At 36.4% G+C, this 16875-nt stretch overlaps 1 protein-coding gene across 1 annotated transcript in view; it reads right to left on the bottom strand.

Annotated features, from left to right (window-relative positions):
- The window catches only part of PRTG (protogenin), a 113053-nt gene that overhangs the window by 49667 nt on the left and 46511 nt on the right, over positions 1–16875 (bottom strand). Inside the window, exons 3-9 of the mRNA XM_032865162.1 lie at positions 9241–9385; positions 8159–8292; positions 6272–6409; positions 5860–6018; positions 5083–5242; positions 4057–4304; positions 1714–1878 (exon numbers count right to left, since the gene is read on the bottom strand). Coding sequence (XP_032721053.1) covers positions 1714–1878; positions 4057–4304; positions 5083–5242; positions 5860–6018; positions 6272–6409; positions 8159–8292; positions 9241–9385 — 1149 coding nt within the window. The remainder of the gene's footprint in view (positions 1–1713; positions 1879–4056; positions 4305–5082; positions 5243–5859; positions 6019–6271; positions 6410–8158; positions 8293–9240; positions 9386–16875) is intronic.

Raw genomic sequence — 16875 nt, 5'->3', positions numbered from 1 at the left:
CCACATGCCCCAAAAGAGCACACCTCCCCGGCCCAAGTTTCACCTCAGATACGCATGTCAGAAGTTAAATGTGATGAGAACTCGAGAGGTCATAAATACTGTGATTCACTCTAAAATGGAACAAACTTTTTTTTTTTTTAAGATTTTATTTATTTGAGAGAGAGAGAGCACGCACACAAGCAGGGAGAATGGCAAAGGGAGAGGGAGAAGCTGGCTTCCTGCTGAGCAGGGAGCCCCATGTGGGACTCTGTCACAGGACTCTGGGATCATGACCTGAGCCAACAGCAGACACTTAACTACTGAGCCACCCAGGCACCCCTAAAACAGAATAGACTCTTTAATGAAAACTGAATTTGGGGGGCGCCTGGGTGGCTCAGTGGGTTAAAGCCTCTGCCTTCAGCTCAGGTCATGATCTCAGGGTCCTGGGATCGAGCCCCGCATCGGGCTCTCTGCTCAGCGGGGAGCCTGCTTCCTCCTCTCTCTCTGCCTACCTGTGATCTCGGTCTGTCAAATAAATAAATAAAATATTAAAAAAAAAAAAACTGAATTTGGAACTGAGCATCCAGATCAGTAATTTTTTTTTCATTTTATCAAACTCTGAATTTATAAGCATCTAAGTAAGGGGCATAATAGAGATATAAGTAAGAGATCAGGGCCGAATGAACAAAGAAAGTGATATGAAAATCATCTACCCAAAAATGTTTTGAAGGGCCCCTGGGTGGCTCAGTCGGTTAAGCATCTGCATTCAGTTCAGTCATGATCCCAGGGTCCTGGGATCAAACCCCCTGACTCCTCGCTAAGCAGGGAGTCTGCTTCTCCCTCTCCCTCTGCCCCTCCCTCCACTCGTGCTCTCTCTCTCTCTCTTGTTCTAATTAAAAAAAAAAAATCTTCAAAAAAATATTTTCAAAACTGAGTGGACCATTCTGTGAGGATGGAAAACATCTGCAGAGGAAAGCAGTATAATTAAGTGTATGTTAAATCATTCCCTTTTCCCAGTGAAGGGTACAAAAATGGGCCTTCTGGAGAGCCCCTGGAGAGAGAGAGATGTGATGAATCAGGAGGAGAATCAGTCTCAGGACTTTCCTAAGGAATGGGATCTCCTACCATTATAGGAATATATGGAGGCCTGCCTTCTCAAAAACACGCAACTTCCAACCCAGAGTCTGTTACTGAACTATTATTTTCCTCCTTAATAAGGCAGAATAGACATACCTAAAAATAGACTGCTGATTTTTTAAGAATATTTTTTAATCAACAGTTTACTAAATTTCAAAAACCCGCAGTTCCAGAAGTCCAAGACCTCTGACCTCTCATTATATATATATTCACTCATATTTACTCATGCTTAGAAAATTTCACATTTTGTTCCACTTGCTTAAAAAAAAATCTGCAATGTCAAGAAAATATTTTTTAAAAAGTCGTCCTTACAATTTGAACTAAGAAAATTGAAGAAATACAATAATACAAGAATTTTACTATTAAAATTTATGTTACACATTATCAGTTATAAAAACTCTTTACCTATATCATGTTACTGTCAAAAAATGAGGGTCAAATTTGAAATGGCAAACTACCCTGCTGGTAACCACACCTGTTTTTTTTTTTTTTTTAAACCAAAAAGAAGATATTTTCTCTAATTTAAAACACATTTATTCATTGAAATGGATTAAACATATTGATTTCATACTTAAATGACACAGACTGTTTTCTTACCATCCTCTAAAGTATTCTGGGTCACATGGTCAGACATCTGGCTGGCTCCCATTGGCATATATGCCACAATGTAGAAAGTATAATTGCTAGCAGGTTCTAAGTCATCAATAATATAATGAGTTGTGTCATTTCCGATGACTACTTGATACTCTTCGTTATTTAAACCTAGATTAAAGTATCAGTGTTTAAAAATTAGGAATATTCAAACAATAAAGTGAGTAAGACCAATTTCCCTTACTGTGAAACACTGATTCTCTGATCTAATCTCTGCTGACTTTTGTGACCTTTAAAAATAAAAGTGATTTCTTAAAAGTAACTGTCTTGCTACAAATTAGTTTGAACTCTTCCCTAATAAATGAAACTGAAAATAATTAATCTCTTCTGAATTTGTTTTAAAATCCAGTCAAAACCCATAGCAGAGACAATGTACAGAACTAACACAGAAGAGCTTAAAGTTACAGAATTCTGTAGTTTGTAACAGTGTTAAGTTTTACTTGCTTACACTCTGCCTTTTTTTTTTCTTTTATATATAAATGGAGAGACAGTAGGGAATGTAATGGCTCTGCACTTTATAAAAACAAACCAAACCAACAGTTGTCCTGCAAAAGGTGTTAAGTTTTTCTTGCTTTAACTCATGCCTTCCTTTTTCTTTTATACGTAAATGCAGAGACAGTAGGGAATGTAATGGCTCCACGCTTTATAAAAACAAACCAAACCAAAAGTCGTCCTGCAAAAGATCTCATTTTGGCCCTAGAGATTCTATTAAATTTGACTGACACAAGCTGTTCTTTTTATTTATACTGAAAGCAAAAGAACTGGGAGGCACGGAATGTGCTTCAAAACACTTTGTTCCACAACGAACTTTTTTTTCCCCCCAAAGAGGGGAAAAAAAAAATTCTCAGCAATTCTTTATAAAATATGCATGGCAAGGTACAGAAAAGAATTTGTCTTTGTGGGATTTAATTCCTATGGCGCAAATCTGTAAAGTGCAAAGGCAGCTCCTGTGCCTTGAGAACAATTCACGGTAAATGCACGTCAACTTCATCAAAATGCTCTAAGACGAAGGCCCTTCTCCCCCACACTGGATTTATAAACAAAACAGAAGGCAAATTCCACTATTAAGTTTTCCCACATTTCTGAATTAACTTGATAGCATTTTAATTAGACAAGATTACAGCCATTTCACAACAGACTGGCTAATGGCTCGTTAATTAGGAACTGCATAGTACGATTTCTGACCTACCAAACAAGGTCCTTGAGTTCGAATTAAAAAGCCTTGTTCTGTCCTTGAATAGACCACTGAGCCACATGTGGAGGCTCTAATGAAACAACCATAATAGCGAACAAGAGTGGTCTCCACCAAAACCAGCATTCCTTTTTACCTTCCTAAATCACTAAGAAGGGAATTAACATACTCCAACAGGCTCAGTTAGACTTTCATTCTTCTTGCTAACATAACTCCTGATTTAAATTCAAAATATTCCTTTTCAAATACTACTTCAAAGTACAAAAAACAAACAACAACAAACCACCTGTTTCTATGAACAACTTTATCATACCATCATTTTTGGGTGCTGGGGTTTGTTTTAATGTCTACTGCATAAAATCTGGACTGTGTGCACAATTAAAACTTGTAAATTCTGTGGTTTCTATGAGAGATCAGTAGAGAAATCTCTAGGATTTCTAAATAGCTTTCCTTTTCCAATTTTTTTTTTTTTTTGCCAAAAGAAAATACTAGGGTAAAAAAGATTGCAAAAAAATGGAATTAATAGTTCTGAATAAAAATTTTAAGGCAGATCTGATTTTCTAGTTTTATATAAGAAATGACATATCAATAAAGACAGTCCTGTTCAATATTCAAGGTTCTAAATGGTTTCAGGAAGCATTCAAAACATGTAACATCAACTTATGGGGATCTGATAATGTGTACTTCCCCCTCCTTAAAAATAACATGTTATAGTGACCATAATTTACCGTATTATTTTCTGAACCAGTTACACCAGTGTTCCTATGTAACTGCATACTTCAATTGCTAAAGAATTTATATCTTGGCTGGAATGAAATTCATCACTTCACCACTCTGTCATTTTCAGCAGGCAGAGATGGTACTTATTTCTAAACATAAAAATCTTAAACTATACATATATATACAAGGTATACGATGATAAGAACATTTAGCAAAAATTGATATGTGGGTGATAGGTTATTTTACTAAAAGAGATAAATACTATAGAACTGACATCCAGAAAAAATTTTTTTTTCTGGATTCTGTAAGATGTCACTCATACTGAAATTACTGACAAGAAGTAGCAGTTGAAAATAAATACTCCTCAAATTGCTTACCTTCTGCTTTCATGTAGTGCACAGAGTAAGCGATGACTTTGTCTGAATTATAAAGTGGCCTCTCCCAAGCCAAAAGGATCGCTGAACTGGACATGGTTTCAGCATGCACATTGTATGGAGCGCTGGGTCTGTCTTCTGACATTACTACGGTCAGTCTGGCTCTAGATAAAATAGATCCTTGGCTGTTCTCAGCCATGCACTGATAAATGGCATCGTCTTCAGGAATAATCTGGTTAATTACCAATTTACTGAAGAAAGAAAAAAATACTTCTATGAAAAACGCTAAGAATGATGTAAAAATACATTTAAACTATTGTTAAATTCACTCTCATTTTAAGTGGCAAAAGTTTATACTAAGAACAAAAAACTGTGTAGTCAACCTACTGAAAAATCTGAGTTGCTTAAAATTACTTATTTTCTGAGTTTAATTAAGTAATAGTGATATCCAAATCCTGTTTGCTTTGGGTGAGTGACTAATCCCTTTTTTAAAATTTGGCTTTTATAAGAAAGTATATTACTCTGTAATAGCATCTAATTTATGTAACTTTGCAACATTACATAAATTCAGATAAACAAAAATTTTAAAGTTTTGTTAAACATATGGCAATGTTACAAGAAGATTCATATTTATACTAATAAAAAGGAGTTCTTAAAATCATTAAGTTTGAGCTGTGGAAAAATTCCTTGAGATTTGAATATTTCCTTCTTAGTTTCTCTTTTTATTCATAAAGGAAGAAGGAACTGAGACCACAAAGGCATAATATGCTTGCTAGTAACTTAGCTATTAGCTTATCAGGACAAGTATCCAAGTCTAGGGGACTGTCCCTCATTTATTTCATTATAATCTACCACTTCTATGATCCATATAAAACACAGAAGAATCTATGGCGTGCTGATGTTACTTCTCTTTTATTTTAGTTTAAAATACCAAGATAATTTTGATATTTGGTATTACAACCAGTTCACATAACAATTATGAAAGCCATTATATGTTCTCTAAAAGAGTAGCACAATAGCATAGCCCACCTGTTGTACATTTTAATTCTCCCATTTGAATGTATCTTCCTCCCGTTTTTCAACCATGACATTTTGGGTGAGGGGATTCCTTCTGCTTGACATACAAATCGAGCCGTGCCAGCTCGAGGCCTTGTTAAACTTTCTGGCCATTCAACAAATGAAGGTGGAGCTATTTTTAAAGAAACAAGAAAAGAAAAAAATTTCCATGTCCCCAAAACAGGAATGATACAAATAGTCAAGGAAGAGTCTGGCAAATGACTCAAGTCCCATCCTTGAAAATATTTAACAGTCGGAGCCTCTTATCTATGCTCTACATATATCTATCCAGATGCCTTTTCTCAGCATTGCTCATTTAGATGTTCACTCCCCCGAGGTTTTTCCTATTAAAAACCTCTGTGTCAACACGCTAAAAATACGTACACTATAGTCCACCTTAACTAAGCCCAATAATATACAGTCACTTGTGAGTGCCCACAACCAACAGAATAAAATTTTAGATTGGTAAATGGATATGTGGATTTGCTGGTGGGTAAACAAAGACATAAAAGGGATGCTTAAATAAGAAGGAACATAATGGTATGCAGGAAAACAGGAGGCATGATAATTACATTTTAACCCAGGACTTTAATTTTCTCCTAAAATTCATTGTTGGATTACGGTATTTCATATCAACTTTCATATCAATGCTACAAAACTCAAGAAAGGCATAAGTAAGCAATGAATGAGATAAAACAACAAATGTTAAAATACAAGATTCTCCTGAATGCAGAATGAAATAAAACATACCTAAGACAGTTAAGGTTGCCATGGCAACTGTAAAGTTGCGTGTGCCTGGGGTTGTGGCCCGACAAACATATACTCCAGCGTGTTGCAGCTTGACATCAGATATCATGAGATTACCATTTCCAAGTACCCGAGTATTAAAGACATCAATGGACTTGTGATCTATTTCCAAGAGAATACTTCAGTGAAAATAATGTAACATAAGATCTAAAATTATGTCAAAAGATCACTATCTAATCATACCATAAAAAAGTATAAAATTTGCTACACAAAAACCTTTTCTCTACACACTGAAATGCCATTAAGTTAAAAGCTACTTAAATGACAAACATGTGTTTTGCATATAAAATAAACATTTTATCAGTTTCTTTAGAATGAACAAAGTTTAAAGACTTATTTCCCTGAGAAAACTTACCAAGGCGGCTCCAAGAAATGATTGGTTTGGGATTTCCTGTGGCCACGCATTCCAAAACAACCGTCTGATGAAGAGACGTTGTTATGTTCTGTGGGCCTGCTATAATGGTTGGTGTGTAGAAGGAATTAGACTCCTTAGCTTTGAGGAGGAAAAGGCACAATATGAGAACAAATTACAAATAAGATATAATAAGTGAAACAAGTTAAAATATCCTTAAGTTATTCACTTAAGAAATGATTTTAGTGAGATATAACTCACATAATAAGCTAGTCACCATTTTGATGATATTTTAATGATTTTTAGTATTTTCAAAGTTGTGCAACTATTACCACAATCAATTTTAGAACTCCAAAAACAAAGAAACACCACACCTATTAGCAATCTCCTCTCCCCAGCCTGGCAACCACTAATCTTTCTGTCTCTCCAGATTTGCCTGTTCTAGACATTTCGTAAGAAAGGGACCATATATTTTATGGTCTTTTTTGTACTGGCTCCTTTTCACTTAGCAAATGTTTTCAAGATTCATCTGTGTTGTAACGTCTACCAATATTTCATTTCTTTTTACTGAGTAATAATAACAGAATAGAATTTAATTATATGGATAGAACACACTTTATTTATCCATTCTTCAGTTGATGGACATTTAGTTGTTTCCATATCATTCACTTTTAATTGAGCCTCAAACATTCATTTAATCCTTTCACTAATCTTGTTAAGAATTTATGTGACAGTGGGGAGAAGAGAAGAAGTGTTGGGAGTGCTTTTGTCTTGAATCTTTCATACCAGAAAGCTAACAGATACTACCTGTGTTAAAACATAGCGTTAAAAATACAATTTCAGGGGCACCTGGGTGGCTCAGTGGGTTAAAGCCTCTGCCTTCGGTTCAGGTCATGATCCCAGGGTCCTGGGATCGAGCCCCACATCAGGCTTTCTGCTTTGCAGGGAGCCTGCTTCCTCCTCTCTCTCTCTGCCTGCCTCTCTGCCTACTTGTGATCTCTGTCTGTCAAATAAATAAATAAATTTAAAAAAAATACAATTTCAGTTTCTCAATGTTTTCCAAAGAGATTTTTTTAGCCTCCAAGGAACTTTTAGGAAACTTGTGAAAAACAAACATTCTTATGAAGTTCAACAATGTCTTCAGTCCAGATTTTCTTTCACTATATTCAAGTAAATTTACATTACTTAAAAATAAAAACTAGTATCTATGTGTAATTCCACTTTAATAAGACACATATTTCTTTCTGCATCTTCATCTCTTTTGCTAGTTTCCCTTCTAACTATATTCACATATGGCAAAATATAGAAATTATGTTTACTTAAAGTTGACAATGATAATTTCTGGGTATTGGAGGTGGAGATATTTTTAAACTTCTGTCTGTATATTTTTACATTGTTTAATGTAAAGGTTTTTCCTTCTATTTTTTATAGACATATAATATGCCTATATTATATATATGTCTATATTTATATATTACACATAATATATAGATCTTAGATATTATATATTATATAATCTTTATAATAACCATGTATCATTTTTATAAATGCAAATTATAATTTTTCTTAAAACAAGCAAAAAAAAATACCAAACTAGAAATACATCTTTATTGACAATGGATAGTTTTGGTGGAAATGGATAATTGTTTTTCTCTTTTCACATTTTATATTTTTACAAAACAAATATTCATTCTTTCTTAAAGATGTTGACGTAACTTAAAACAAGCTAGCCTATGAAAGAAGAGGTGCCTAATAAGGATAAAAATGACCATTTCCAACTAGATAACAATAATCTAGGTGAAATTACAGTACTATTTTATGGCATACTATTACAGCCACAAAAGAAAAATAGTTGGGCCAATAAAAGCTGAAGTCACTTTCGCGTGGTACCTGGAATCACTGTCAGAGAGGCTTCCATACTTTTACGTCTGTGGGCTACAGTAGCAGCAGCACAACGATAATTTCCAGCATCCTTTTGGCCAACATCATAGATCTGCAGTACTCCTGTTGGTAAGGCAGTTATCCTGTTACAAGAAGAAAGGGGATTAAATTCTTTGAAGTGAGATTTTATATTTTAACATGTATTCTATGATTAATACATTCAACCTTTTTTTAAAGTGCCAGATAATGCAATACTTTAAAGACCATTTAAAATATTAGCTTGACTCAACTGTTCTCATTTGGGTCACTACAGCTCTCTGAAACATGCATAACTACACAGTATGTGGTTTGTGAAATCTACCAGTCTGATTTTATACAAGTTACATTTGACATTATAGCTTATATAACTGGTGGCCTAGAGCTTAGTATGATTTTTTTCAAATCCTGATGTCTTGCCTATTAAAATGGATGTATTCTCCAAGATGCACCTGAATCTAAGTATTTTAAAAAAAGCTTTTTTTGAATAACATTTTCCATCTCAGCATCCTACCATTTTAGCAAATGATTTTTACCTACTTTGGAATACTGCTATTCATGAGGACAGAAATCAGACTTTATGAAGTTGCTATTAAGTTCTTGATCCTTAAACCTCAACCTGCAGATCACTGGGGGTGTGTGGGGTGGGGCCAGAGGAGACCGGAAGTGGGAGGTGGAGACAGAATGGGCAGCTACCAGGGCATATGGGAGACCCCCAAAGTAGGAGTGCTATTGCCACAGTGGAGGTCTAATTTGGTTTCCTAAATCCTTGGATCAGGTGCTCATGTGGTCCTATGATTGGAAAAGTTGTTTGAGGAAAGCAACAAAGCAGTAAGATAGGTTATTTGAATTATGATCTAAACCAAAACTCAGAAATTATTCCCCATGTACCAAGGACTGATGATCTAATTGTTTCCCTAAGTTTGAAATGTCTTAAAGAGGTTGGTAATTATTACTGTAAATGAAAATAAGCTCCATAATGGTTTTACCCCTGTAAGTCTCACGAAACCTTCATTACTCCTGCATCATCTCCAATGACAAAAAGCTGCACTTACCTGTCCATAGTTACAGGCAGAGTTGTCCGATTTAACTCCCATGTGATGACTGCAGGAGGGTTTGAGGAAATCTTGCATGCAAATCTAGCAACTCCACCTTCTTGGACCTCAGTAGAAATCGGCTGAACTTCAAATGTAGAAATCGCTATAAGATAAAGTTTACAAATGTAGAATAAGTACAGGTACTATTACACTGTACTGTACTTGGAAATAACATTATGCTAGATATTATCAGACTTGAACTCCTGCCCAGACATAAGACTGACCCAGCTTAACCAGCACAAAGATAGTTTAGACAATGATTTTGGAAAAACAACTGACAGTGGCCTTGCTCAGGGAATCTGGTCTTTACCAGGATGAAATTCTAAATAAGTTCTCAAGAAACTTACAACCCATTTGAAGAAAAAAAAATTAATACAACTGAAACAAAATAAATAATGATACATAATCACATACCGTTTTTGTGTGGTATGAACTTTGCATACTACTATATTTCAGAGAAGAGGGAAATCAAGAAAGACAAATTAGACAGGTAAAAACCATTTACAGAGATTGGATTTGAAGATTCAGTTGGGTTTGGATGGAAGGGGGAAAAAAAGACATTCCAGGTGACAGGGAAGCAAGCACAGAAGAAATGTGTAGCCTCTGTTTACAGGATGGTAAGGAAACAGCAAGAACTAACTATTGCAGAATATTTCAGATTAAGGGATCATGGAAAAGGGGAAGGAGACTAGAGATAAAGCAGATCTGTACCATGACACAAATTAAGACATCACTGAAAATTTTTAAGCAAAGACAATAGTAATTCTGATAATAGCTGTGTTTGGGAGAAATCAGCCAGGCATGGATATGCAGGATGGAGTGGAAAAAGGAGAGCTCAAGTCAAAAGACCAACAGGCTGTTTAAACAGGAATGACAGACCCTGGTGGTGGCAGTGAGAATGGTGAGATTCTACAGATCTCTCAATGGAAACAAAGACTCGGTTCTCACTGGACACAGACACGTCACTCTTTGTTTGGAATCAGATGAGGCTGGTATTGATGGAGCCGAATGAGAAAGGAGAGAAGGAAGACAAATGGTGTGTGTGTGCCTGACGAATTAAAGGTAGAGAGACTCAAGAGACTATTTTTAGTCTCATGCATTTCCTAAGTGGAGATAAATCTCCAAGTGTTGATATTTCTAGAGATAATTCTTCTTTCTCATTCTAGGCAGGCCTCCAGGAGCCAGTCATCAGTGTCCACGCTTTTCCATTTTGATAGAGTCCAGACTCCAGACAACACTGTGGTTTTCTTTCCCTTTACTGTTTTTCAGGATATAAAGGGCCCCAATGGTGTTCTTACTCCCCTCTCTGCAGAGTCCAGTCAATATACATACATACAAACATACATATGCATGTGTGTGCTTACAGTTTACCAACAAAGTGAGACGTCATGAAGAAAAGCAGAGGGAGTAAGGTCTACCTGACTTAACACTTCATTAGACTGGGAAGGGTAAAAAGTGACAGAAGACGACATATTCTGCCTTAGACTTACTTTCATTGATCTGTAAATGGATCACAACACTTTAGAGTATAAGACAAAGCCAGTGAATAATAATGGTGAAAATACTCAGGAACATCTACTTCCAAAAAGCAGATGGGGGTAGAGTAATACCTTATGTGTGTATGTAACCAAAAATTTCTGCTTCCTCAAGAACAGTGGTTCTCACACCACTTTTGTCAGTGGATAACAAAGTCAAAACCATTTTCATGATCACCGTCATCTGCCTTTTTCACTCTTATTTCTCGAGTTTATCATGTGATGGATGATATTGTAACAGACTTAATGCAGAAGGAGATATGCCTGATTTATGAAGCATTAATTTCTCTTATTGATCCCATATTCACCTTGTCCATGATTTCTTGGGGGAGGGGGATCTTTTAATCCCCCAAACACCTTTATATTTAACATTTCTCACTCTCTGGTCCCTTCTGAAAATTCAACCTGCTGGGAAAATGATTTTTCCTAAAGAAGACCAAGCACAATACCCTTTGGGACTCTCATGAGTACCTCTGAGATGAAAGAAAAAAGAGGCATTCATGATTCCACAATAAAAATAAGTTGCCATCCTTCTGTTTATAACTCCTCCACCTCGGGGTCAACCCCATTCTTCCCCCTCACCTCTGGGAACCTGATGTATCTGCTTCTCTCTCTTTCTCGACTGCATATTCAAATTCTGTTCCTGGATCCTTCCTTCCAACTATAAGAGTGATTAAGTTTTTCCAAATCTCAAAACACAAAAAGAACAAAACTCCAGACATCTCTTCATGGCATGTAACCCTCTAAGCGGCTATCCACCCTCTCTCTTCCCCATGGCATTAAAACTTTTCTAAAGAGTAGCTGATGTTAGTCGCCTCCCCTTCTCTCTCTGACTTTTTATCTCGAACATCTCATCTGCCTTCTTCCCCTATTATTTTATTGAAACAGTGTCAATGACATTGTACACTCATTTCTTCCACACTGTCTTATCTACTTCTCTGATTCCTCCTTCCAGTCTCCCTTTTCAAGGGTGCTCCCTCCTCCTCTGCCTTTCCTTCCAGGGATTCCCTGCTCTTTTCTCTCCCCAGATTCTCTTTGGGGGATCCCATCCACATTCAGTTTTCAGTGACATCCATTTCTTGCAGCTGATTCCCCAAAATACATCTCCAGCTTAGATCACCATCCCCAGACTTCATACTCATGGCTCCAATTGCTACTGGACACCTTCACCTGGAATTTATAAAAGGTACTTCCAACTCATCAAGTCCAAAATGAAACCCTCTTATTTCCTCCAAGTCTGGGTCTCTACTTAAGTTTGTCACACAACTATCCAGATACTCACCTGAGCTAGACACTACTAATTGCTTCTTCTACACTCTCATTCACTTGTTCCCACTGATATTAACTCCTGAACACATGTCAGATCCACTCCTGTGTTCCTCTCCCAACATCTCTCACTGAAACCAAGATGAAAGTCCCTTATCTAGTCTTCTTACTCCCATTTTTCCTCTTCCCTGCTTCAAAAACATCCTCTAAATGTACACAAGTATGTGATATGGCTGCACTGGGCTCACAAGCAGCTTCCGTCTATTAATTCAAAGGCTTCCATAGGTCAACCCATTATTGCTAAAAACCAAAAAAGGAATAATCTCACAAAAAATGTGATTCCAATTTTAAATGTCAAAAACACTGTGTGTTAGCAACCAAACCCTCCTTCTAAGTCTTTAAACTGCTTAGCCGAATTATCAGAAAAAGTGAATGCATATATCCTTGCTATGTCAAAAGGAACAAATAGCTTTCTTTATGCCGACTACATATTTTTAATTCTTTTTGGCTGAGTACATCCTCAATAAACAGATTTATTGCCTCCTTTCTGAAAAAAGGAAAAGTAGTTTGACATCAATTACTCCAAACCAAACGGTTTATATGGTAAGCATGCAGCAGTATTTAAAAAGTCACTCTCATGTAGTTATATTTAAAAAACACTGAATATCTCTGCAATTAGAGATACACATTATAACTATGACACAAAGCATTTGATTTCCGCAAGTCACACAATATCAATCCCATTATCTGTATAATCACACCATTCATTTAGTTTGTAGTTTACCCATGCTGGCAGGCTTTGAGTCATGTAATTATTCATCACTAATGGGCCAGATGAACTATCTCCCCAGTCCAGAAAAGGATTTTAATTACACCTATTTTAGAAATATTTTAGGCTAAAGTAATCTCTTCTAAGTTCATTCGTTCATTCAACAAACATTCATTCAGTGTCTAGTATATTCTAGGTGTCAAGGATCCAATAATGAACAAAACTAACAGAGGCACCACCCTCAGGGATCTTCGTCTAATGATACAGAAAGGCATTCACCTAAATTACTATGCAAGCATACAACTTCAAACTGTGATAAATGCTTTCAAGGAAAAATACCAAGCATTATGAAAGCACATAACAGAGGTTATAATAATGACGGAAATAATAATAGTCAAACATATTTTATTGCCAGGCAGTGCTTTAAACGCATTATATAATTTATTTAAACCCCACAGACATTATTACCCCAAATTTCAGTTGAAGAAACTGAAGCATAAGGAAATTAAGCACCTTTCTCAAGGTTTTGCAGCTAGTGAACAGTCTCTGGACACCCGATGCGAATCCTCTCATGAGATCCCCAACCTTCCTACTGAAGACGAAAATTACTGGTTCTACATCCAAGCAATTCTACTGCTCTGGTCTAAGTTAATATGCATTGACTTTCGAGTTGGAAAAGAATATGTGTTAAAATCCTAAATTTCCAAAACACAGTAACCCCTTTAAACCCCTGCATACTAGGGTAATATTCTGAAGCGAAGCCTCTTGTCACAAGCAGGAGAACCTCTATCTCTAGGAACCCATGAAAGATAAGAGAGACAGGAGTGCATGCAAACTGAGTCTACTACCTCAGTCTAATATTTCTTTAGAAATCATATATATTTTTTAAAAAATCTATTTGAAGGGTGTGTGGGTGGCTCAGTCAGTTGAGTGTCTGACTCTTGATTTCGGCTCAGTCATGATCTTGGGTCGTGGGACTGAGCCCCATGTCAGACTCCACACTTAGCATGGAGTCTGCCTCAGATTCCCTCTTCCATTTTGCCCCACTTCCCCTTGAAATAAATAAACAAAATCTTTAAAAAGTTTAAAATCTATTTGAAAAACAGTTTACCTAGTGGGAATTGCTAGCTATTCCTACATTCTTACTCTCCTAGTTCACATACATTTGAACATCAGAAAGCCAAATACTTGGAGAACCATTAGAGGTAGGGAGACCATTTAAGAGGCTATCAGAACAGTAGAAGAGATAGTGGGCCTGAATGATGCAGGAGATTATGGAATGGAAGGGAAGGCACATATAAGAGATGATATACACAGAACACCATGATTTGGCCGTAAGGTATTCAAGGGAAAGTGAGGGAAAGATCCAACAGTTGAGGTTTCTGGGCTATGTGCCTAGAAGGTTGGAGTACAGTATGGTACCTATACAGGAAACACAAAAGAAGAGCTCTGATGCACTGACGAATCACCATTACAGACTCTCATTTCCTCAGAATGAGAAGAAACCCAACATATTAAGGAAGACTGGGAAGCTATAAAATTTATAAAATAAAAGACCAGGGCTTAATAATATAAACCTCAAATACTTATCCATCCTGATTTTTTAACTGGTTCAGGTGGTCAAGATGTCAGGCTGTCATTAAGATTTGAAGAAAGACATCCATGAGTTTTTAGATCAGCAGCCTATAAAAATAGCAATGTATAACATGTAAAATTAGCAGAGAAAAGAATTTATTATTTCTGAAGCTCTGTTGGAAGGAGCTCAGGAAACAGTGTTCACTGTTCTTCCAATTTAACTTATGCTCATTTCTTTTTTTTTTTTTTAAGATTTTTTTATTTATTTATTTGACAGATACAGGCCACAAGTAGGCAGAGAGGCAGGCAGAGACAGAGAGCGAGGGAAGCAGGATCCCTGCTGAGCAGAGAGCCCGAATGTGGGGCTCGATTCCAGGACCCTGGGATCATGACCTGAGCTGAAGGCAGAGGCTTTAACCCACTGAGCCACCCAGGCGACCCTTTATGCTCATTTTTTTGATGATGGAAGTTAAGGAAATAGAAAACTGAAGTAGAGAGCTACGGCAAAACTTTAGCCTTAGCTGGTTTAAAGAAAATCAGGAATAAAATCTAAATAAACTACAGGACATAATTTAGGCAGATAGAAGAGGGCAGTAAAGCAGTACAGCCTTGCAGTTAAGAGCGCAAATATTAGGGACGCCTGGGTGGCTCTGTTGTCTAAGAGTCTGCCTTTGGCTCAGGTTGGAGTCCTGGGGTCCTGGGATTGAGCCCAGAGTTAAGCTCCCTGCTCATTGGGGAGTCTGCTTCTCCCTCTCCCTCTGCCTACCCCGCCCACTTGTGCATGCTTTCTCTCTCTCTTTCAAATCAATAAATAAATCTATTTTTTAAAGAAAGAATGCAGATATTAAAATCTATGGCTCTGGGTTAAAATCACAGCTTTGGATTCATGTTCAGGTGCTACGTGCCCTTGAGAAGTTACTCAACCACAAGCCTCAGCATCCCTCAGTAAAATGAGGATGATACTTTACAAGGTTATTGTAAGAATACTAAATGACACACACATATACATGTATGTACACATATACACACAGAACAACATGAGTGTGTGCTCGGGCACTGCTGGGCACCTAGTAATCTTGGTTGTGGTGCTAGAGGTGGTAACAGTAACAGGATGTTCTGCTGTGAATACACTGTTTTTACTTTCAGAATGATGACTTACAGAAAGGCAAACAAAGGATGTTAGTGACCATGATGCAATAAAAATAAACTTTAAAGCCCTAACAAAGTCAGAGTTATTTTAAGATTTAAAATTCTTCTTTTCTACTGAGCTAGACACTGTAGACTTTATGTAAAGAAACACAAAATGGAGAGAAACAAATAATTTTCCCATTTTTCATATGCACAGGTAAATTTTTTGGAGAGGATAAAATCCCCTACTTCAATAATGAAATAATAGGGAATAGACTACAAGAAGATAGGTAATTAAGTTCAGATCTCTAGTGGCAGAATTATGTATGATAATTTTTTTATATTTACATTTTTCCTACAATACATGTAACTAAGAAAAAGTAATATTTTAAAAATAAATTTTATTACTTACATGGGGCATGGAATGGAAAGTTTGCCTGCATAAATTTTCTGCTATTACTCCACTACCTGAGAAAAATCCCTCACTTTAATTTTATCTGCCCTCTTTTTAGTACTTTGAACTCTATTCTTTGGGTAGACATCACCTATGAGCTATGGATGCTTGATTCTCAACCCAACAAGGGCCCTCAATCTGAGAATTACAAGAAAAAGAACATCTGAATAATAGCTACTTTTCAACAAATTGTATAAACTTTTACATGAAAACTTAGAAACTTGAGAATATGTAAACATGCATATCTCTATCATGATAGTCTTAAACTTTGCTTTCCAACAAGTGTTTTTCTATATTGATTTTTTTCTCACCTTTTTTTATCGTATTTTTAAAAATTTTTACTTACATTTTAGTTAACACACAGTGCAATATTGGTTTCAGGAGTAATTTTGATTTTTTTTAAGGGGGACATTACATGGCAAAACATCTTATGTTCTTATGCAAATCTTGGCTTTCTCCTTGACATGGACTTTGTTTCTACCAGTTAGGTATGATTTTACAAGTCTACGGCCTCCTTGTGAAACCTGACCTTTTTTTTCCCTCCACAGCCAGTGCTAACATAAACCAAGAACCCCACAAGAAGTCATTAAAACAGTGCTGTTAAGAGGCCAGAGCTCTATAAAATAGGTAAGAAACAAGGTCTCAAGAAACATGTGCCATCCTCAAAAACCCTGCAAACACAATAAATGTAAGTGCCTATTTTATTTGTGACTTCCTCCTCTCCATCTGTCTACTTAATCATTTGCTTCTATGATTTATAGTCAGAAAAAAAAAAAAGGATCAAAGACGCTAAGAGGAAAATGTTCTCCAAACCTTTATTTGATCAGAAAGCAATATATCTACATTTCTACACTGGAAATGCAGGA

Source organism: Lontra canadensis, unplaced genomic scaffold (assembly GCF_010015895.1).
Source record: "Lontra canadensis isolate GAN:19392208 unplaced genomic scaffold, GSC_riverotter_1.0 scaffold28, whole genome shotgun sequence".
Taxonomy (NCBI): domain Eukaryota; kingdom Metazoa; phylum Chordata; class Mammalia; order Carnivora; family Mustelidae; genus Lontra; species Lontra canadensis.
This window is presented reverse-complemented; position numbering and strand designations above follow the sequence as displayed.